Below are 22193 nucleotides of genomic sequence, written 5' to 3'. Positions count from 1 at the left end.
AGTTTCGGTGGTAACAAGCTAAATTTAGCTAAAGAGAAAAGGTCTCTTCCGAATTTTACTGCAAGAGCATGACCATGAACCAAATACTAAAACAGTAAAACTGCAAAATTATGTGTTCTTACATTCATTACTTTCAATCATCATAACTTGGAAACAAAATTGGTGCAGTGATGCAGCAAAAGTAACCAGTCAGTGCCTTGTCTGCGAAAAATAAACAGTACACTGTCAAAACACATAAGAAATGAAAATAATTGATAATACAAAGAGTAAACAGTAAAACGATTTACCTTTCTTTTCTTGAAACTTCCTCCCCTTTTACGGGGCTGTTCACCATCTTTGTCCAAGAACTTGAATTCATCCATGAAATTCTCGGTTAGTCCAAGCAACCTGATTCAGTTGAACATGAGTGCTATCATCACATAAAGACCAATCAAATATCAGACATTTCAGTTTCCAACCAAAGCAGACACGTACCCGCTGCTTGATTTCAAGCGCTTTTCTCTCTTCTTATCCTCTTTAGTGCGAGGTGCCCGAGTGAAGAGCTCTTCTTCTGCTTGTTGTTGCCTTTCATATTGTGTTATGAACTTCTTCTGCTCCCTGCTCTCAGCCCCATAAAAGTCTCTGATCTGTTTATAATATACATTCACCCATTTAGTTCTAACATCAAATTTAATCGCTACCAATATATCAACTGCAAAGTTAGTTTTCTTCCAGCCGACCTCTTCAGGCTTGTCCTCGAGATCATCCAACACATCTTTCCAGTATGTATCTTCAGTAGCTCTTAAAAAGTGTTTCTCTTTTCTGGCAGCGTTTCTTTCCTGTTTTGATGTCTTATCATCCATAGACATCGGAGCGAATTTCGGTGGTCGATAAACACCATCCTACATTATTTACAGAGGCAAACAGGTCAATGAAAAGAACATAACAACATACTTCTTCACAAGTATTTGGGGATTGTAAAGTTCACCTCTTGATCATCCTCAGTTTTGTCAGCAAGTAAGTCTGGTTTAGGCTTATAATTAGAAAGATCTTCAGATGCTTGGGCAGCACCAGATCCCTTTCCCTCGGCTAGCTCTGTCACAGACCCACCGGTAGTAGTGAGCTTCTGAATCTGGTACTGAAGTTTTTTGTCTATGGGACGAATCTACACAATAAATAAAAAACAAGCTTTAAGTACTACTCCATGACTTGGTGGTGGTATAAAGTGGAAAAAGACAAAAGATGCAAACCTTTTCAAGAAACATTCGTATCTCTACAAGGCTCCTTACAACAGGATGGCTATCAATAGATAATCCTTTTGTTTTCCTTAGCAGATAATATACAAGACATTGGCAATAACTTAGAAGTAACAGATGCTTGGCCTCTAGGTAACTTATCCCATCCGTGGTCGGATAACTGTTTGCTTTTACCTATGATTTGCAAAATTAAGAAAGTCAGGATGCAGAGGTCACAAAATGTGAAACTAACCTCAGATATATTAAGCCATCAATTCTTCTTAAACCAAATTAGAATCCAATAATATGTTTTAAAGATGCTGTAAAACCAGACTAAATACCTTAGCAGTGAGATCCTCCACTTTGCTCCTAACCACATCTAGACCATTCTTCATTTCTCTCAACACAGTTGCTAGCTGTGGAGCTTCTCTGGGAGAGTTACAATAACAAAACAAGACCAGTAAAAAACATGAGGCATATCTCTAAAACACACACAAGTAGTTATTGAGAATCGAAGCGATTCGTTTTCATCTTCTTTAAGATGGGATAAGCAATAACTTACTTCTTTATTTTTCCAACAAGGCTCGGGTTTGGGACATCCTCCATGATTCTTCTTCAGAACTTGACAGAAAGATAAGTCTGTGAAAAAAGGAAAACAAACCCTTGAATTTGAATACCAAAATTGATGAGGAACAGAGCAACTATCTCTCCGTGACCTAGATTAATCGAGCTCCGAGGAAACAAGACACCACATATAGCTGCGAAAGAGAGGCGACGAAGTAAGAACTCACCGGAGATAGTGAACTTGACGGCGACCGAGAGAGAAAGAGAATCGATTAAAAGGTCACCGACGGCACAGAGATTGGAAAATCAATAGAAACCCTCCCCTACAGTACAGACTTTCCGACAATGAAAAGGGTTTTAAGTGGATTGGTTTATTTTCATTCCCTACAACTTTTAGGGCCCAATTAGCTTTAGGGCCCAATAAGAGCGGCTGATCTTACTCATCTATGATTTCGCAAAAATAATCAGAGTTTTCGTAGAGAACAAACACTGAGATCTCTGATTCCATCCGTCTCTAATAAGCTGGTGCTTTAATTATTCTTCTGATCTCAACTGCGGCAGCTAGTATAAGACTCTTGACTTAAACCACCAAATCTTCCATCTCTGCCTAAAACTACTAACTTCATAAGATGTAATAGGCGTCTGGCCGCTCTCTACCCGTTTTAATTATATTGGTCTTAAGTTGGATTATATTAGGAAGACAACAGCTCTGAATCAACTGACCAACATGTTGTCTCGAAATAAACATCAACCAACCATGGGTTTACAGAAAATGTGCATATAGATAAGAAACATTTGCTACTGCCAAAATACAAGAGTCACAATCATTGGACAAGTTCCAAAGGACAAAATACCAAAGTTGTCTTCAGCCTCTTGAGCACTATGCGTTATTTCTTACTCCCAAACCTCTGCGAATAGACTTTAGCTTACTACTCTGGTTGCAAAAAGAAGAGAGCAATGGGTTTACATACCATTTACCATTCTCTTCATCTGAGCTGATCTTCTAGGGTCTGGTTCTTCAATCGCTCTCTCTGTCAGCACGTGCTTTATGCGACACATTGATCTCCTCACCTATATCGAGAGAAGAAAACAAAGCTGAGATTCATGAATAATAATCTCCCATAGTGATGCAAAACACATTTATCAATGTGTCAACCAAATTGGGTGGGAGTTAAAAGATTACCTTTGGAATGCGTTCAGGGTTAGGGAACTGCATGTTTTGAGCTTGAAGCATCTGACGCTGAGTCATCAACATGTTTTTCTCTTTAAGAAGAACATACCACAGCTTCTGAAGATCATCCCATGACTTGAGACGCAGTTCTGAAGCTTTCCAACCTCGACCTTAACCACCAAATGATTCCCAAAAAAAAAACCCCCCCACATTAGCAAAACGATTACTAGAATTCACTACAATCATAAGCCACAAACGTATTCCATAAATTCACTTAGTACATTCTATTGAACAGAGGGCAGATATGATAAATGTACAGAGTTATCATAGATACACATTCATCAAAATGCATAAATGAATAAACTTTCTGAAGAGAGAAAAGCATACCGTAGACAACAGGCTTATCTTCGTCCTGGTTTCTGTCGAACTCAAAGAACTCTTCCAGAGGGTTTTGGGGAGTACGGATCGTTGAAGCAGCTGCTGCTGCTGCTGTAGTTGACTCTGATCTCGCCGATGCAGCAGCAGCCAAGAATCTCCTCCCGACGAATCTCGTTATAAACATGGTAACAACACAATTCCTGAGTGGTTACAGTTTATCTAATCTCTTGACCTACCAAAGATCATCAACAGCAGCAATGAGAAACACAGTAATCAAGACTAGATAACAAAATGTTAGTGCAAAAAGTTTCTACAGTAATCACAAATCTCGCAGAAGAACTCACCAGAGATTGAGAGAAAGAACACAGAGAGACCTATTTCACGGCGACGGTGACGGCCACAAAGAAATATGGAAAACCCTCTCTCAACGTATTTCCGAGAGACGATCATTTAGGGCCTAATAAACTTTTGATTATTGGGCCATTTTTCTTTTTAGAGCCCAATAAGGTTGCCTTAACCAACACACTTGTAAAAATGCAAAATTGATGTTTTTAGTCCAATGTCAATCATCTAAACAATGTTTGTACAAATTCAATTTATAATTGTTTTTGATCATATTTATTATCTGTCTAATCCAAAATTAATGGCAAATATGGCTTCTTTTTGTTTAGTGAAGTGAGACAAGAGTCTCCCACAATTTATTCATACATAAAAAGACATGGCCATGGAGTTTGTATTTTAATAATTTTGTTTATTTGCCATCAGCTTTATTTTGTTGTTTATTAATGTTATGTTATTTTGTAATTAGGTCTCAAATGTATTTGGATTTTTGTGAACTGTTTTTTTTTTGTGGTACAAAAAGCCAAAGACACATGAACATTCAACAATGAATGAAATAAAATAGGTTTGAGAATTCATTATAAATAATATGGAAGCGTAGTTGTTTGTGGTGGAATGTATATGTTGGTTCATCATTCGTATGTCTATGCATTGATTATTGATGATTGATAAATCTTTAAATTTATAGGTGAAACTGAAATATCTAATATAATAGGACAAAACAATACATAGTGAAATAAATTATAACAGATTCACACTATTTTTTAAAGTGTAATTTACATGTTAAAAGAGAGCTTTAGACCGCAAACATCTTTTACTCATAGTGTTGTTCATTTGTTCATCTAGATTATGTATCCAAATTGTCAAGTTATGTAATTAGATGATACATTTGACTTAAAAAAAAAAAAAAACTTGGTTGTACATCGATAAAAAATAAAACTGTTGTTTCTGATTAAAACAAATATATTTGTAGAATGATTCCTCATAAATAGGAGACTAGAGTGTTTTGGAACTCACTAATGCTTTGCTCTGGTTCACAATTTAAATGGTGTATTTTTTTAAAGTTATTATGACAGACACATGCAAAGTTTATCTATCAAATTTTGATATGTAAAGAAAAATTAACATTTTTAAATATCATATAAATAAAAGGGAATTTTGTTAAATCTAAAGCGTTTTGTTAAATAGGAAAATGTCCAGTTTCCGACGTGTACTTTGTAGCCACGTTGGCTATAGCTTCGTTTCTGCTAAGTGGGCCTTGTATTACAAATAAGCCTTCTAGATAGAAGAAATCTTGGTTATTCAGGCCTTTTAGTTTAGTTGTTGGATGAATTTTACACAAATTTTCTTCTTAGAATGATGAAACGTCCAAAACTAGTATAACATCTACCACCGTCGAATTTAAGAATCAACGATCCATATTAGTCCTGGAGCTTTCACGCGGATCGCAATCTTGGTCCGTTGAAAGAGGGAACATATCGAACGGCCACCATTTATTATCTGTGGGTGTCTCATTAATATAAATATTCTCAATCCATATTCTTGTTGATCGATAGATTCACAACACTCTAGTTTTATCATTCTTTTCCAAAGCTCTTCGTCAAGTTGCTTCGATCAATCTCACCAGGTAGGTTATTACAATTTTCGATTATTTCATCTTTTCTCCAATTTCAATTGTTCGATTGATCTGGAAATTTAGGGTTTTGTATCTCTGTTCTTACTCTTTTCTTTTGGTTTTCTTGTTGTTGTTCACAGTTCTCTTTTGGAAATCGGAGATGTCAGGAAGAGGAAAGGGAGGGAAGGGATTGGGAAAGGGAGGAGCCAAGAGGCACAGGAAGGTTCTCAGAGACAACATTCAAGGTATCACCAAGCCTGCCATTCGTCGTCTTGCTCGCAGAGGTGGTGTCAAGCGTATCAGCGGTCTCATCTACGAGGAGACCAGAGGTGTCCTCAAGATCTTTCTCGAGAATGTCATTCGTGACGCCGTCACCTACACTGAGCACGCTAGGAGGAAGACGGTTACCGCCATGGATGTTGTCTACGCCTTGAAGAGGCAAGGCCGCACTCTCTACGGTTTCGGCGGTTAATCTCAGAATTATTAGGGTTATGGAATTTGGGAAATTCTGGTTTCTGAGATCCGTGTTAATGGTTCGATTAGTCATATAAAAAAAAAAAAAAGTAAATCTAGGAGTTTAGCTACTGCTTTTGTTTTTTCTGTTGTTATGTTTGTTCTTTGCCAATGTGATGTGATGATGATGATGTAGTTTAAAATCTTTGCAATCTTATGCTTAGAAGAAAATCTAATGAGAATGAACCCCAATTTGCTCAATTTTTCTTCTTGCTCTTGGTATTGAGGTTCGTAAGATCAAATCTAAATCAATTAACCTACCACTTAGTATTGATTAACTACAGTAGAATCTGTTTTTAAACTCAAAACTTTTTTTTTTTTTTTTATAATCAATTTAGCATGAAGATTGCAACTTATTTGATGAATTTGTTTGTTGGAAGCAGTCAATATTACCGATAGTGGAACTATCCAAGGTTAGAAACAGTGAATAGCGGGATTCTTGTCGCATGAAGAGAGATAGATTTGTACCTCAAATCAAAATCACCCAACCAATAACCAAACTGGTGTATATAAGATTACACATGTAAATAAGCATAACAATGAAGGTTTGGTTGAAACATTCATCTCTATTTCGGGCTCTTTGTTCATGAACCAAATGAGAATCAAGTTAGGAACATTTTTCGCAAACCAAAAATTATTGTTTAGGGGAGTTAAAATACCCAAAGCGACAAAAGTTAAATTTCAGCTAAAACTACGAGTCTAATAATGTAATGCTTTCGATTGGATTCTTACTCCTCCTTTTGCTTAACAGAGGGAGTGCGAGGTGAGTAGCGGTAGCCACTGGTACATCTTCCTACAAACTTGAGCACTTCGTCTATCAGAATCACCGGAAGCGATACAGCCAGCACCAGCAGCCACTCGTTCAAGCTCAGTGGCACTATCCCAAAGACCTGAGCCAAGAATGGCACATACAGTATCACAAAGTGGAGACCAAATGAGACCGCCATTGCCAGGAGCAGCCATGGGTTTACCCACGGTGGCATCGTCACCAGGCTGCCGTCTTCTGAGAGTGCGTTTAGGGAGTTGAACATCTCAATGGCCACCAACACCGAGAGTGAGAGTGTGGATGCCTTGATTTTCCCTTGCTGGAAATAGTCGCAAGGGTTTGAATCGAATGAGAAAGTCTGAGAGCCTGCTGTGAAAGGAGACACTTTGAAGCCTTCCCATGAAGAGCATTGGCCCCAATGAGCGAGCTGCGAATAGCTCACAAGGCTGTGACCGTCTTGGCTCAAGTCTATGCCCATGAAGCTGTTGTGTGTGTACCATATGATGAATACTCCCACTGTTGCTACTCCCACATACATTCCAATCACCTGTAGTTATATTACCCATAATAGTCAGTTAGAAAAGCCCAAGAAGATGAACAAGTGAGACAAAATCGGTTTTTGCTTACCATATAGCGGAAGAGAATCCAGGCAGTGATAAGCGAGTCATCGCTCCTACGAGGAGGCTTCTTCATAATATCTTTGTCAGGGGGGTTGAATCCCAAAGCCGTAGCTGGAGGACCATCTGTTACAAGATTCACCCACAGAAGCTGAACCGGGATCATGCCTTCTGGGATTCCAAGAGCAGCTGTCAAGAATATTGATGCAACCTCACCGATGTTGGAAGAGATCATGTACCTTTTATTCATCATAGTCATATATATAGGCTTAATATGCATAAATCAAGCCACCAATATGAAGAGGCATATATATATAGATATATGTGTGTGTGTAAGTGTAACATTAGAAGACTCACCTGATGAAGGCCTTCATGTTATTATAGATGGACCTGCCTTCCCCAACAGCTGCAACAATTGTGCTGAAATTATCATCTGCCAACACCATGTCAGATGCCTCTTTTGCAACCTGCAAAAACCCCGGAGCTTTAGAAAACGGACAGAGCTATAATCATACTGTGGTTGCAGAAGGGAGAAGAGGGACAAATACCTCTGTGCCAGAAATGCCCATAGCCACACCAATATCAGCCAACTTCAGGGCAGGAGCATCATTGACTCCATCTCCAGTCATGGCAACCACTTCTCCATCATCTTTAAGTAACCTAACAATCTCTTGTTTATGTTTGGGTTCAGCCCGAGAGAACAAGAGCCCTCCAGTCTGTCTTAGATGATTCTTCTGATCTTGAACATCCATAAATTCTTTTCCTGTCAAGCTTCTTGAGGAGATATCTTCACCTGCTTCAAATACGCCAATTTCACGACAGATAGCTTCCGCTGTGCTCTTGTTGTCTCCGGTAATAACCATGACCCGAATACCTGCTGTTCGGCAGTCTGCAATGGCTTGGCGCACCTCTTTCCTTGGGGGATCCTTCAAACATTGAAAAGGTAGAGCATGAATAATCGCCAAAGAGGAACAAGACAGAACCAAAAATATCATGGTGACCGTGTCTCACCCTTAGACCAACAAATCCAACGAATGTTAGATTGGATTCGATAGAAGAATAATTGGACGGGTTGAGAAGTTGCTGGTGAGCAGGATGGTCTTCACTGCCATCATAAGTAGCAAAACCTGATGGAACATCTGAGTACGCAAATCCGAGACATCTTAAGGCACCCAAGGACATATCATGGAGGCTTTGTAAAATAAGCTCCCTTGAGTATTGGTCAAGTTCGTGAACGGAACCATCAAGTAACTGAATACTTGTACTTCTTTCCAATAAATTTTCTACCGCACCCTGAAAATTTTGAAATTGGTCAATTAGATGCTCAAAAAAAGAGGGGGACATGGTTTTCTTGACTAATAACATCCATCCATTCATGAGAACCAAAGCACAAGCCATATAATCGTAGATGAAAAACAGACCTTAACCAGTAGCAGTTTCTTTCCTGAGATGGAATCCACCATAACTCCCATTGATTTCCGGTCGCGGTCGAACTCAAGAGTGGCAATCCGTTGCTCTAATTCACTCCATCGCCGACAACAACCTTTCATAATGTTAAAAAAAGGAATATACATGAGTAAAATTTTAGCATCTGTAAAATTTTATCAACATGAGTAACAAGTTTAACTCAGAATACATACGTAAGACATCGCCACTAGACGACGCTTTCATTAATCCTTCGGGAAATCCCATTTTCTCCACCAAAACCTGCTCAATGAAACAAACAACACCAATAGAAATAACAATGCAGATTAAAGCACTTAACACATGTTGAAATTGGACAAAAATGAACAAAATAAATCTTTTAAGTCTGTTTAATTAAGAAGAGAAAGGTGCAAGCAAGTTGAGTTGACCGTTTCACCTTCAAAGCTGCCTCAGTAGGCATGCCCCTAGACACAAACTGCTGATCAGATTGCTCGACACTAGCATCGTTGCATATGGCAGCAATTTTGGCGATCATCTGAAGATTTGCATCCATCCGAGGCCAATCTTCAATCTTTCCATCTCGAGGATCAAAAGAGGTCCCCTCAACATTGAAAGATCGAAGGGTTCCAATCCTAGAACCCATAGCAACAAGCTTTGAAACAGCCATCTGATTGGTTGTCAGGGTTCCGGTTTTATCAGAGCATATAACAGTAGTGCATCCAAGAGTCTCCACACTGGGTAACTTCCTAACCAGAGCATTCTTCTGCGCCATCTTCCGTGTGCCAAGAGCCAAACATGTGGTAATAACTGCTGGGAGACCTTCAGGAATCGCAGCAACCGCCAATGCTACAGCAATCTCAAAGTAATATGTGCACTTCTCGAAGGAGAACTTAAAGTTTCTGGGCCAGCCATCAACATACTCCCAGGAGAGGAAGTACTTGACATTGATGAGCCACACTAACGCACAAATTAAACCAATGATCATAGTAAGAGCTTCCCCGAACTCGTTAAGTTTTTTCTTCAGAGGGGTATCTTCCTCGTGTTGTGCAGCTTCCTGAATCTGTGAGTGAACCCTTCCAATCTCAGTATTCATTCCAGTGTCTGTAACTAAGCATATGCAGTTCCCATTCACAACAGTGGTTCCTGCAAACACCATACATTTCTTTCCTTGAATATCAGCATTCTCATCCACAGGCTTGGTGGTTTTGCTCACTGCCTCACTCTCTCCCGTTAAGGACCCCTGCTCGAGTCTCAGGGTTGAGCTGATCAAAGCAACCACACGCATATCGGCAGGCACCTTATCACCAACCCTTAGTTCCACAATATCGCCAGGAACAAGCTCCTTTGCAGGCAAACTAGATACCTTGGTGCCATCACGCATAACAGTAGCTTGCTGAGACTGAATCTCCTTCAAAGCTTCTAACGCCTTCTCGGCATTAGTTTCTTGCCAGATACCAACAATGGCATTAACAATCAAGATGAGAAAAATGACAAGCGGCTCAACAAAAGCGGTGATACCCATCTCACCACCTTCGTCGCCATCAAAGAAGGCCAAGACAAAGGAAATAACAGCGGCCGCCAAAAGAATACGAACCAAAGTATCATTGAACTGCTCCAAAATCAGCTTAAAAATAGAAGTGCCCTCAGGCTTCTCTAACTCATTCAAACCATAGATCTGATGTCGCTTCAACACCTCATCTGTACTCAACCCTTTCTCACGACTAACACCAAAATGCTCTTCGCATTCGCCAACATCTTTACCCCAAGCAGGATAAGTATCCGAATTAACGGGTGTAGAATTTAAGCTATCCTTGTTCCCGAGATCTTCTGATCCTTTCCCCATGGATTCCCACTCGCAGCAGAGACAGATTCGTTAAATTATGCCAAGGAAATCGCCAAAGCTTACTGGTTCTTACTGCAATTATCCACAAAAAAATAAAATCATATTGAGAACGAATATTATACAGACATGAGAAGAGATCCTCTGAATTGCTGAGAAATTAGAAAAAAAAAACTTCGCTCTAAGAAACTCAATTAGAAAACTGAAATTTATCATCATCAGACTGGATCGACGAATCTAAAGAGAGAATCAGTCATAGACTATAAAATTCAAAGGATGAGATCTGAATCAAGAGAAGGATTACATGGTACAAGAGAAGCGCAAGCACGGAAGGGAACAATCGAGTTGAAGAAGAAGGTGAAGCCAAAGCAATTCGGGAGCTAGAGAGAGAGAAAGAAACTTCCCGCTGCAAGCAATCGCAGGGCCGTTCTGACGAGGGTGACGTCTCCCTGATATATTCTCTCTCTTTAAGCAGATATATGCTGTTGAGTGTTGAAGCCCAATTGTCACTGTTTCAGTATGATGTTGCTTCTTCTACTCATTCTAATATTTTGGGCCTAAAAATTATATAAATGTGTTATATGTGTATTATGTATAATTAGTAATTACAATTTCAAGTGATTATAATGCAACATTAATTCTGTTACAGTGTGACAATATCTACCGCATACAGAGAGATACTGAAGCCAATAGATAGTTCGAAAATGATAACCAAGTTAGTGGGTTTGTAAAAGCCAACCCGAGAAAGAGACCAAATTATAACCAACAATAGAGACATTAGTCTAGGTCCAAAACGTTTTGGACCTTTTTTGGTTAAAATGTTTACAAGGTATATATATATATATAGTCCAATGGTGACATATCCGATGATGGCCAAAACGGAATGTCAAAGAATACCATTTGATTGTGTTTAAGTCGGATCTATAGATACGTAACTCTCTATATTAATTTTTTTGAAGAATATCATACAGTATATTTCTACGACGGATCTTATCATGTCTGAATTTGGAAAAAAGGAAACGGTGAATGTTTTTGTTTATGTAACTGAACACAAAATTATTAAATACTATATACTTTACAAGTTTGTTAATTTTGTTTTGGTTTATAAATGATCCGCATTCTCCGTGCCACCAATACACGATCGGATCAAACAAGCCGAAGCCGTGACCATAACCGCAGCAAAGATCGAAGGCACAAACAAATCGAAACGCGATCTCTTCACCATGCTAGACGGCACGCACACACTCTCCCCAGCAAAATCCACCGGTATCTTCACAAACCCATCTCCTCCTCCGCACGAGGACGACACCGTCGACACAAACGCCATCTCAGGAGCAAACGAAGCGACGGCGACAGTGAACATGAGGAGAACAGTCCACGTGGCAGCCTGAGCGATGACCGGCCAACGGTTCGAGACTCTCCGTAGAAACGGCTCCATTAACGACGGAATACGGTGATACATCTTGATCAAAGAAACAGATTAAAAAAAAAAAAGGTATGTTTGTTTGCGAGCGAGAAAACGAAAAGATTGTGGTAATGGGAATGGGAATGGATGACCAAAACCAAACCTTGTTTGATGGGTGCGCGGTTTATGTGTTTGGAAAAAATGGGGAGGAAGAGCTGCTCTTCTTTGCACGTTTAACTAACTGCTCTTCTTCTTCTTTCCCCCATAGACAAACCAACTACTAATTACGGAACTGCCCCCTTTCCTTTGAACTCTTCTCTTCGTTTTTTGCCCCTTCCTTTCCGGGTCTTCTCCTTCCCCTTCGAGACTCCCACGTATTCTCCAATTACAACTTTGTTTAATTAACAAATGGGTTTTAGTAAGTTTGTATTATTTGGCTTTGTTGGCTTCAGAGACGTGTTGTTCTAAATTTTTTTTTTATATAAACAATATCATCTGGATACAAAAGCTCTCTTTCCTCTAGAATTCAGATATATTTGGTTCTGTATCTAACTCAAGTAGGATAGAAGAAATTTAATACTTAATTGATTATGACACTTATGATAGTGAATTATGCTTTTTGTAGGTTCACCAAAAACTCTTTCATTAATGTTAAGTGCCGTTCACCTAAATCTAATGCTTACTTATGTCTTCCGTGAGACATGACGATTACGATTCGTGAGAACTAAGCTACTAATTTCAATGTCTCCCAATAACAATACTAAGTTGCAAGTTCGAATTGGACTCTGTTCTGTTTAGGAATGTAAGAGCAATACTTGGTTAAAATATGGATAACAAACGATATATATTTCATAATAAGAAATTGCAAATTCATCCTCTCAATTAGTAAATCGAAATGAAAAAACATTACAATATATCATAAAAGCAGTGAATTAAAAAGAGGAACAACCATATCATCATCCTAGTTACATAAACAAGATACGAACTTTAAAGCGACCAAAGCATCTAATTCATTCCCTACTACAATAGCAAATCGAAATCCCTAAAAAGAAACCCTAGACCAAATTTCAATTTCCTTCAAGAGCTGGTAAACTTGGTCACGGCCTTTGTACCTTCAGAGACAGCGTGTTTAGCGAGTTCACCGGGAAGAACAAGTCTGACAGCAGTCTGGATCTCGCGAGAAGTAATCGTCGGCTTCTTGTTGTACCTTGCGAGCTTGGAAGACTCCTGAGCAAGCTTCTCGAAGATATCGTTGATGAAACTGTTCATGATCCCCATGGCTTTGCTCGAGATCCCGATATCTGGGTGAACCTGCTTCAGCACCTTGAAGATGTAGATCTTGTAGGTTTCGATGTTCTTCTTCGATCTCTTCTTCTTCTTGTCGCCGGCTTCCTTCGTCGGTGGGAGTTTCTTTCCGGCCTTTGGTTTCTTCTCTGCTGGAGCTTTCTCGGCGGCCTTGTTCTCTTCCGCTGCGGCGGGCTTCTTCTCTGCTGGCTTCTTCTCGGCTCTTGGTGCCATTATCTCGATTGGGGAAATGGAGTAAAGTTACTAATCGGATAAGTTGTTGTAGTAGTTAGTAGTGGTGGTGGTGCTTGTTTAGATCTATTGAGGGTTTTTAGTATATATAGAGAAGGAACCATCGTATTCTATTGGCTAATTGCATTTCACGAGGATCGTTGACGTGGATGATTATCATTCGTTTAGATTAATCGACTTTTAAAAATAAGATCTGACGGCTGAGAGAGAGAGAATGAGTACTTCTATTTTATTGGCTAACAGCACTTGACGCGGATCGTTGGCGTGTAGACTTATCATTCGTTAGATTGATTAATTGTTAAATGAGATCTGACGGCTGAGAGCGCATTAGTCACATATCAATCACTCATTCGGCCCAAAACGCAATTGCCCAGTTAATAGCTTTGACAGGCTTCAATGGTCGTGATAAAGAAGCCCAGCCCATTGGGCTTAAAACGCGTCGTATCAGACACATTTCATTTGGTTTCTATGATTTTTCTCGAGTATAAAGTCTAATAAGAAAACCCTAGCTCACCTTCTCTTCTTCCTCTATTTGCTTTTCTCCGTCACTGAGTGCCTCAGCCTCTCGAGCTCCAAATCTTAAGGTACAATCGTCTTCACTATACTACTCGCTCAGATTCTCTGATCTCCTTATAGAATTTTCAGAAGTGAGCGATTGCTGATTGTTCTTGAGTTTGTTTTATTCTCTTGTTTCGCTTCAGAGAATTTAGGATCTTAGAGTTTTTTTGGTTTTGTTCTGTTGATGTAACATAGCATTTTCATAGTCAACTTAGGAACGCTTGCGTATTCGTCAGTCTTAGATTCGTCTTCTCTCTGTGGAGTGTAACCATGAGACCTCTGTGTCAATTTCCTTTGTGATTTCGTTTTACATTTACAAGTTCTTAGATTCTTATGTCTGTGCATTGTATCATGAACTACTTACAGTAAGATCGTTTCTGTTTTGATTCAAGATCAGAAGCTAAATGCTCTGCATATTTCGTTTGTTTTAGTTATTTGACTTTTTTGTTTGTTATAATAAATCAAACTAATGTATCCTGTTTGACTTGTTTAGTAGAGGATTGAGCTAAGGGCAAGATGGTGAGAATCAGTGTTCTTAACGATGCTCTCAAGAGCATGTACAATGCTGAGAAACGAGGCAAGAGGCAGGTCATGATCAGGCCATCCTCAAAAGTCATTATCAAGTTTCTGATTGTCATGCAGAAGCACGGTATGATGATGTCTCCCATTAGTTTTTTACATAGAGATTCCTCAAGATCATTCGGTGTTGGTTCCTTACATTGTGTTGTTACCAACCAAATGCAGGTTACATCGGTGAGTTCGAGTATGTCGATGACCACAGATCTGGCAAGATCGTTGTTGAATTGAACGGAAGGTTGAACAAGTGTGGTGTTATCAGCCCACGTTTTGATGTTGGTGTTAAGGAAATTGAAGGTTGGACTGCCCGTTTGCTCCCTTCTAGACAGGTTCGCTTTTCTCGCTCACTTTGAGAATGTTGTAGAATCACTTTGCATACTGTACCAATACATCAGTGTTAGTAGTTTGTGTAACTTGTTGTCTCAATGGTATTAATGGATTTAAGCACACTGAATTTTGCAGTTTGGGTACATCGTCCTGACTACCTCTGCTGGTATTATGGACCATGAAGAAGCCAGAAGGAAGAATGTCGGAGGCAAGGTTCTCGGCTTCTTCTATTGAAGTTTTATTTATGGGGAAAGAGATTTTCATTGAGTTATATTTTTAACTTTTGTCCTCCATTTTCTCTGAAACTATCTTTGTTCTTCTTTCGAATTTTGTGTTAACTTTTGATGGATAGTTCTTAAAATTACTCTTTTTGGTTTGAAGCTCTTTAAGATTCATTTGGAACTTCGGGTGCATTCGTCTTCTTGAATTACTGCAAAACTCTACTATTTATCCTATCTCTTACGGTTCATTTAGATTTACGAGCTCAGCTCTGTAACCTTAGTACTAAATATACACAAAATAATCTTGATCGTAATATTGCGTGTTCTCTATTAATGCGATAAACGAATCATTCTTCACCTTCAATTCAGAACTACAGCGCATCATACTGTCTTGTTTAAAGCATATGATACTATTTGGACCAGTTGTAAGTCAATACTTGAGGTCAATGAGAAGTCATACAGGAATTGCTAAATTCTTGAAATTACAGCAATGGCTTAATACATTTTTGAGGTTAAAGTATAGAATAAGACACAAAAACTGACAAATCATTGTTGTTATCAATTATCATCAAGAATCGTGGAAACTAAAAAAAAAAAAAAACTCTTCAAGAAACAAAGAACAAACTGCCAAAGGAACATAGTTGCCCAATTTCTAATTCTAGTTTTCTCCCATAAAATCGATCACACTTTATTAGAAAATGGTTTACGGATCACTCTTCCCTCTCCGGCCAAGTCTCAGCCGCCGTCTCATCTCATCTCCGGCACCGTGAGCTCGGAAATACCTTCATGTTGTAATTAGTTATGTAAGAGATAAAAAAGAGAGAGAGAGAGGAAAGTTTGATGAGGAGCATCCATTGTTGATATATTGGCCTTTACGACCTCATCAAAAGAGAAGCCAAATGGAGAGGAGACGTTTCATTTTGGGTTTATAGACAAAAAAAAAGTGGTCATTTGAGAGAGGATCTTCGAAAGCATATGCTTTGAACCATTAACTTAGCTGACCTGAAACCCATTATTACTACTTTTGATTTTCTTCTTTTTCACTTTTTTTGTTAATATATTTAAAATGGTATTAATTATTGAGACGAGTAACATGGGTTGCTCGCCACACGAAAGTAGAAAGAAAGTGAGGTTCTCTTTTCTTGGCCTAGTTGTTTCTCATTGGACTACTTCCAACTGTTCGATCTGTCTATTTGACGAGGTTACCAAAACTGGCTCAGTTTTATTTATTTACTTGGTAGGCTCTCCACGTATTTTATATGAACATTTCAAAGTATGTGCCGGTCGGCTAATCTGGCATCACTTTGGTTGTGATCTTGTACAATCTTTTTATCGGTTTCAAATTTATTCGCCGTTTATGAAACGTGCGTGCATATATATTATTCTCTAACCAAGTCATTGTCTCGAGCTGGTGGAAAGGATACGTTACTGACGTTAGACTTGATATTATTTGTACAATTTTTCAATTTCGTGTTTGTGTTTACAAGAAATAAATTAACATTCCGCCAACAATCAGTTTATACAAGTGCTATTAAATACAAGATTTAGGTCATAGTTGTCTGAGGAGATGGGACTTGGCCGGAATATATGTACATAACTGTGAGATGTTCAGAGTAGTTTTGTAACTAAATTCTTATTAGTTACGGTAAAAGACAATCAAGTGGCTGTAGTTTAGTGGTAAGAATTCCACGTTGTGGCCGTGGAGACCTGGGCTCGAATCCCAGCAGCCACACTTGTTTTTTGTTTTTTTTTTTTTTTTTTAATTCTTATTTTTCACATGGGCATGTGAATTGGTTTCTGCTAAAGCCCTTTAAGTAAGAAATGACAATGATGGGCCTAAATATCCTCTTGTGGGGACGAAATTAACGTAAGCGTTAGGAATACCGAATATGGAAGAGTTTGATATAATAATTTAAGTACACAAAATAAATTCGTTTGCCGTTGAAAAAATATACATTTATTAATTATGTTAAAGTGTTAAACTAATCCTTGAAAAACAAAGAAATTTCAACTTATTATTCATCACGTTGCTTGTTTGAGAATTAAATAAAATTTTAAAACAGACTGGATAAATCCTTTATTTTATTTTTTGACAATAAGAAAATTACGTTTAAAACTTAGATAATATACAATCCTTGTCAGCAGATCCCATCCATTAAAAAAATTAACAAAAAATTAAGAAAAATCAGTGATTAGCATACAACGAGATATGACGTCAAAAAAAAAATAGATTAGATAAGATTTCTCAGTACAGCCTTTTTAATCCTATCCTAAGGTAACGAAAAAAAAGGAAAACATAATCTAAAGATTACTAAACTAGAAACAAATACTTTTGAAATACTGAAAAAAATATTTCTACAACAAAAATATTAAAAGGATTTGATTTTCATCAACTATATAGTATGACAGGAGAGTACAGTACTAACACTTTTGGTAGAATATATTTATTGTATTAAATAAAATAATTAAAAAACGAAGAACGTGATGGATTAACAAGAATAATCTTCTCCTAAAAGCATCTTTATTTGGTAGAGTCAAAAATCAATAATTATAGAAACGTAATTAATTAATAAGATCGTGGGAATAAAGTAATGGATAAAACTTGGATTAAAACGTTAATTAAGATAATTTATCCACAAGTAAAAAAAAATCACTTTGTTTTCGCCGAATCAGTCTCTGTTTTAGTAACGGATGCACTCTTCTTAGGCCTCTCCTATAAATAAACGTGTCGCATCTCTTATTCACATCATCACATTATCATAAAATTGACTACTCCTCCTTTACCAAACAAAATCTTCTTCTTTTTACTCTTGAAAAAAAAATGGAGTTGGATCTTTCACCTAAGCTGCCGAAGAAGGTGTACGGAGGAGATGGTGGATCGTACTTTGCTTGGTGCCCAGAAGAGTTGCCTATGCTTAAACAGGGTAACATTGGTGCCGCTAAGCTTGCTCTTGAGAAGCATGGCTTCGCTATCCCTCGTTACTCTGATTCTTCTAAGGTCGCTTATGTTCTTCAAGGTTCGCTTTTTTTTTCTTTTCTTACTGATCTTTTACTAAAGGTGTCGACTTTATTCCGATCCATGTTTTTTTGTATTATGGGTTTGATCGATTTCGTAACTCTGCTTTGATTTTTGAGGGTTTTGATCCTTGTTTCCTCAAAAAGTTGTCAACTTTATCGTGATTCATGTATATTCATTACTCTTGTTTGGCTTTATTGTGTTCCTGATTCAACGATCTGTTAAGCTGATTTGATTCTTGCATGAGTCAAAATAGATCACGACTACTGTGTGCCAGAAAAGGAGAAGTCTTTTGCTGATTTTGTTATGCTTAATCACGTTTTCATCGTTTGATCTAATAACCTCGCGTGTAAGGAATTAAAAGCTTATTACTTTTTACCTTTTTGTGATTTTGATTTCAGGATCTGGAACTGCCGGAATTGTCCTCCCTGAGCAGGAGGAGAAGGTGATCGAAATCAAGCAAGGTGATTCGATTGCTCTTCCCTTTGGTGTGGTGACATGGTGGTTCAACAACCAGGATACCGAGCTTGTTATCCTCTTCCTCGGTGAAACCCACAAGGGTCACAAAGCAGGACAGTTCACTGAGTTTTATCTCACTGGCTCAAACGGTATCTTCACCGGTTTCTCTACTGAGTTTGTAGGCAGAGCCTGGGACCTTGATGAGAACACTGTGAAGAAACTCGTTGGTTCTCAAACCGGTAATGGCATTGTGAAGCTTGATGCGAGTTTCAAGATGCCACAGCCTAAGAAGGAGCACCGTGAAGGGTTTGTCTTGAACTGTTTGGAGGCTCCTCTTGATGTTGACATCAAGGATGGAGGCAGGGTTGTTGTCTTGAACACCAAGAACCTTCCTTTGGTTGGAGAGGTTGGGTTTGGAGCTGATCTTGTTCGGATCGATGCACACTCCATGTGCTCGCCTGGTTTCTCTTGTGACTCGGCTCTTCAGGTGACTTACATTGTTGGTGGAAGTGGAAGAGTCCAGGTGGTTGGTGCTGATGGGAAAAGAGTTCTTGAGACTCATATCAAAGCTGGTTCTCTCTTCATTGTGCCAAGGTTCTTTGTGGTTTCAAAGATTGCTGATTCTGATGGCATGTCTTGGTTCTCCATTGTCACTACACCTGAGTAAGAGCCTTTATTTTTTTCTCTACTGTTCCCATTTGAGTTTTTTCATTGAATGAAACTAAAAGTTTGTAACTATTCTCTTTGTGTTTATGTAGTCCAATTTTCACACATTTGGCTGGAAGGACATCGGTGTGGAAGGCTTTGTCACCAGAGGTTTTGCAGGCGGCGTTTAAGGTGACTCCGGAGGTGGAGAACTCTTTCCGTTCAAAGAGAACTGCTGACGCCATTTTCTTCCCTCCTTCCAACTGAAGAAGAAGAAGAAAGTAAAGGAGAACAAGAACCAGCTTTTTTTTTTTAATATGATTTGGGGTTTTTTGTTTTCCTGGACCGGTTCTTGTTCTCATTGATAAAATAAAATAAAAAGCATTTTATATATGATGAGTCTTAAAAAACAAAGCATAATACACTATACTGACGTGAGAAACTCCATATGATGAAAAATTGTTGCATATGAATTTTATAACTATAACACTCAGAATTATTTTATAAATATTTTAATATTTCAACAAGTAGGAATAGGTACATTACAAGCCACTAAAATATTTTTAGCAGCTGACAAATATGGACCACCAATCCGTGGATCTTTTAAATAATCACAAAAACACGATTGCTTATCTTTTAATATCATGCAACATTCGGTTGATGGTGAGCTCCAGCCTTGTACTGCTGATAGACATGGTATAAGATCAGTCACAGCGCATGCCGCTTTCTCCTCATCTGCTTTTGTTGAAGCCATAGTTGAGATAACAAACGCGATGAAAACTAGTGTTATGAACTTCATCATCATGTCTTGTATCTTAAAACCTAGCTCCTTTAATTTCTACCTAATTTTATTTTTTGTTTTGTTTAGAAAATGTCTGAAATATTGATTATGAGATTTGTTTAAGGATTGGTGAAGCACTATATAGATGGAGAAATGTTTTGCAATATGAAAGTGTGTGTTTAAGGTAGAGTATCATGTCTTTAGTTTAGATTAAATTGCAGTGCATTTCAAATCTACATGTAACACATATTATTGGAATCAAACTTTCAAGATTTGAAAGCAGTGTCTATTATATATTTAATTGTAAGGAAATCAAAATCATCAATGGATATATAATACTAATTTATATATAGAGGTTTGATATGAATATATGAAATCAAATCTATGTAAATCTTTGAAGGTTACTTACAAATATATAAATTTGGAAAGGAATATGACATAAAAAGAAGTCAATGATCTGTGAATCTATAAAATAAAAATTAAGAAAATGATTTTTACACATACAGTAGTTACAGGTTGTTTTGTTTAGGTTAACCGGGGTTTGGTTTTAAATTATGGTTAACGGGGGACTTTAATCTGGCTGTCTGGGACGTGACAATGCATATGGAGATACTAGTTAGTGGTGTAAAACTGGTGGCTCTATAATGTTTGATTGGTCTAAATTAAAAAATCAGTCAAACATTCATAGGCGTTTCTAGATTGAATAAAACAAAAAAAGTCTGAAACTATTTTCTCGTGTTTTTTTGCAGTCCAATTTTCGTTACAAATTTTATGATCCATACCGCACATGGATATACTACAATTCTCGTTAGGATCCACATTTATATCGGCTTTTTACGAGACAGTACGCAGAAGGCCTTACCAAATCCATAAGATTGGCCACCATACGTGAATAGCTTCTTTACGTTTTGTATCGATATATATATATATATATAACACAAAAGGAACACCATACTGAATCAAGTTAAACCATCACATTTATAGATTCCCAATGATCAACATTATTACACAAGATTTTGATAACTTCAACTTTTAACATTGGTAATTATTCTATAAACATTTGAAAATTCAACAACTAGGATAAAGCATACCACAAGCATGGAAAACTTTTCTAGCAGGTTTAAGATACTTATCAATAGATGGGTTTTTCATGTAATCACATAGACACGACTGTTGTTTTTTCAAGTTTCTACAACATTCTGTAGATGGTGGCCTTCCGGTTTCTAACGCTGGTAGGCATACTTGAAGATCTGTCACGACACAAGCCACTTTCTCATCTTCCCTCGAAACTCCAACATCCATTGCTTTGGTCGAGGCCAGAGACGACATGACAAAAGCAATGACCAGTAATGTAATGATGAACTTCATGTCTTATAACTTAAGCAACTGCAACAACCCAATTCTAATTCTTTTTATTTTTTGCTTTGAAAGTGTTTGAGATTTTCTATTGTGAGATGTTTACGGATGGTAAAGTTATATAGATGGAGTAATGTCCTTCAATTGGTAAGTTTGCTTTTAGGCAATATCTATCTATATAATATCAAAGATAAATCATGACATATGATTTATTCTAATTGATATTCAGTATCTTCTATTTATGTAAATATGATTCTGTAATTACTCACTCTAGAATACCCTAGAATCTCTTGTATCTGTATATCATATAATATCATCATTCGATTCACATCAGGATCTTATCATATAATGTGTATTGTATCTCTAGAATACTCATTCGATTGTACTCAATAACATCATCAATAATATGACTCTTGACATATAAATATCAATGTAACGTTTATCTTTTTTTTTATTCTTCCACATAAGGATCCACCTAATCAATGCTATATATTTATTTTTGTATCAAAAATGTTATTTTTAAATATTCATTCATGGCATATTTATTAGTTATATTAATAATATTAAAAATAAACAAAAATTAATTAAGTAAAATTAATTAAATATTAAAATAGTAAAAAAATAACATAAATTTGTTTAGTTAAAAATAAAAAACAATAATTATTGAAAAAATTAATCCATCTAAAAAAACAAAATTAATGATCACAAAATATATATATAATGATATGTAAACCGTTACAAAAAATGACATGTAAACCATTACAAAAAAAATAACATGTAATTTATGTACCAAATTTAAAGTACACTATGAAAACTAAATAAAGTATTTTAAATTCATATATGTGTGACACATTATTTTTTTACTATTTCA

General features: G+C 37.4%; 8 protein-coding genes, 1 non-coding gene and 2 pseudogenes across 12 annotated transcripts; 4 read left to right on the top strand and 7 right to left on the bottom strand.

Annotated features, from left to right (window-relative positions):
* Positions 1-2: 2 nt before the first annotated feature.
* LOC104754962 (uncharacterized) lies at positions 3-2140 on the bottom strand. 2 transcript variants are annotated; one of them, XM_010477260.3, is made up of 9 exons: positions 2006-2140; positions 1777-1853; positions 1556-1643; positions 1230-1409; positions 968-1144; positions 720-881; positions 475-626; positions 288-387; positions 3-201 (listed from the first exon to the last, which is right to left on the bottom strand). In XM_010477260.3, the coding sequence occupies exons 2-9, from the start codon at positions 1818-1820 to the stop codon at positions 190-192; spliced, it is 915 nt and encodes a 304-aa protein (XP_010475562.1). In that variant the 5' UTR covers positions 1821-1853; positions 2006-2140; the 3' UTR covers positions 3-189. The 2 variants fall into 2 exon arrangements, with proteins under 2 accessions (XP_010475562.1, XP_087350883.1); XM_087494757.1 differs by lacking the exon at positions 3-201 and having other exon boundaries at positions 360-626.
* Positions 2141-2488: 348 nt separating this feature from the next.
* LOC104754959 (uncharacterized) lies at positions 2489-3774 on the bottom strand. Its single transcript, XM_010477256.3, has 4 exons — positions 3672-3774; positions 3337-3559; positions 2962-3119; positions 2489-2849 (listed from the first exon to the last, which is right to left on the bottom strand). The coding sequence occupies exons 2-4, from the start codon at positions 3509-3511 to the stop codon at positions 2742-2744; spliced, it is 441 nt and encodes a 146-aa protein (XP_010475558.1). The 5' UTR covers positions 3512-3559; positions 3672-3774; the 3' UTR covers positions 2489-2741.
* A 1395-nt stretch (positions 3775-5169) lies between these two features.
* On the top strand, positions 5170-5995 carry LOC104754958 (histone H4). Its single transcript, XM_010477255.2, has 2 exons — positions 5170-5293; positions 5422-5995. The coding sequence occupies exon 2, from the start codon at positions 5442-5444 to the stop codon at positions 5751-5753; it is 312 nt and encodes a 103-aa protein (XP_010475557.1). The 5' UTR covers positions 5170-5293; positions 5422-5441; the 3' UTR covers positions 5754-5995.
* A 345-nt stretch (positions 5996-6340) lies between these two features.
* On the bottom strand, positions 6341-11001 carry LOC104754957 (calcium-transporting ATPase 1, endoplasmic reticulum-type). The gene is made up of 9 exons (XM_087494755.1): positions 10747-11001; positions 9039-10517; positions 8818-8884; positions 8599-8720; positions 8189-8470; positions 7726-8103; positions 7535-7644; positions 7188-7416; positions 6341-7107 (listed from the first exon to the last, which is right to left on the bottom strand). Exons 2-9 carry the CDS (start codon positions 10443-10445, stop codon positions 6523-6525), a joined length of 3180 nt encoding a protein of 1059 aa, XP_087350881.1. The 5' UTR covers positions 10446-10517; positions 10747-11001; the 3' UTR covers positions 6341-6522.
* A 365-nt stretch (positions 11002-11366) lies between these two features.
* On the bottom strand, positions 11367-12352 carry LOC104754955 (uncharacterized). Its single transcript, XM_010477253.3, has 2 exons — positions 12011-12352; positions 11367-11904 (listed from the first exon to the last, which is right to left on the bottom strand). The coding sequence occupies exon 2, from the start codon at positions 11902-11904 to the stop codon at positions 11545-11547; it is 360 nt and encodes a 119-aa protein (XP_010475555.1). The 5' UTR covers positions 12011-12352; the 3' UTR covers positions 11367-11544.
* A 357-nt stretch (positions 12353-12709) lies between these two features.
* On the bottom strand, positions 12710-13365 carry LOC104754954 (histone H2B.1). The gene has a single exon (XM_010477252.3). The coding sequence runs from the start codon at positions 13363-13365 to the stop codon at positions 12925-12927; it is 441 nt and encodes a 146-aa protein (XP_010475554.1). The 3' UTR covers positions 12710-12924.
* A 199-nt stretch (positions 13366-13564) lies between these two features.
* Positions 13565-15246, top strand: LOC104754953 (small ribosomal subunit protein uS8z/uS8w). 2 transcript variants are annotated; one of them, XM_010477250.3, is made up of 4 exons: positions 13565-13967; positions 14435-14590; positions 14686-14846; positions 14980-15246. In XM_010477250.3, the coding sequence occupies exons 2-4, from the start codon at positions 14458-14460 to the stop codon at positions 15076-15078; spliced, it is 393 nt and encodes a 130-aa protein (XP_010475552.1). In that variant the 5' UTR covers positions 13565-13967; positions 14435-14457; the 3' UTR covers positions 15079-15246. The 2 variants fall into 2 exon arrangements, with proteins under 2 accessions (XP_010475552.1, XP_010475553.1); XM_010477251.3 differs by having other exon boundaries at positions 13832-13967; positions 14438-14590.
* Positions 15247-16725: 1479 nt separating this feature from the next.
* Positions 16726-16797, top strand: TRNAH-GUG (transfer RNA histidin (anticodon GUG)). Its single transcript has one exon. It is a non-coding gene; the product is annotated as a tRNA-His (tRNA).
* An 872-nt stretch (positions 16798-17669) lies between these two features.
* Positions 17670-19576, top strand: LOC104754952 (glutelin type-D 1). Its single transcript, XM_010477249.3, has 3 exons — positions 17670-18082; positions 18483-19203; positions 19299-19576. The coding sequence occupies exons 1-3, from the start codon at positions 17887-17889 to the stop codon at positions 19450-19452; spliced, it is 1071 nt and encodes a 356-aa protein (XP_010475551.2). The 5' UTR covers positions 17670-17886; the 3' UTR covers positions 19453-19576.
* A 58-nt stretch (positions 19577-19634) lies between these two features.
* LOC147923289 (non-specific lipid-transfer protein 2P pseudogene) lies at positions 19635-20037 on the bottom strand (annotated as a pseudogene).
* An 884-nt stretch (positions 20038-20921) lies between these two features.
* LOC104754951 (non-specific lipid-transfer protein 2P pseudogene) lies at positions 20922-21664 on the bottom strand (annotated as a pseudogene). Its single transcript, XR_015587632.1, has one exon. The product of XR_015587632.1 is annotated as a non-specific lipid-transfer protein 2P pseudogene (transcript).
* Between the last annotated feature and the right edge of the window lie 529 nt (positions 21665-22193).

The sequence above is a fragment of the Camelina sativa genome, chromosome 17 (assembly GCF_030686135.1).
Source record: "Camelina sativa cultivar CO46 ecotype springtype chromosome 17, ASM3068613v1".
Classification (NCBI taxonomy): Eukaryota; Viridiplantae; Streptophyta; class Magnoliopsida; order Brassicales; family Brassicaceae; genus Camelina; species Camelina sativa.
The sequence above is the reverse complement of the archived record's forward strand: the minus strand, read 5'-3'. Positions and strand labels throughout refer to the sequence as shown.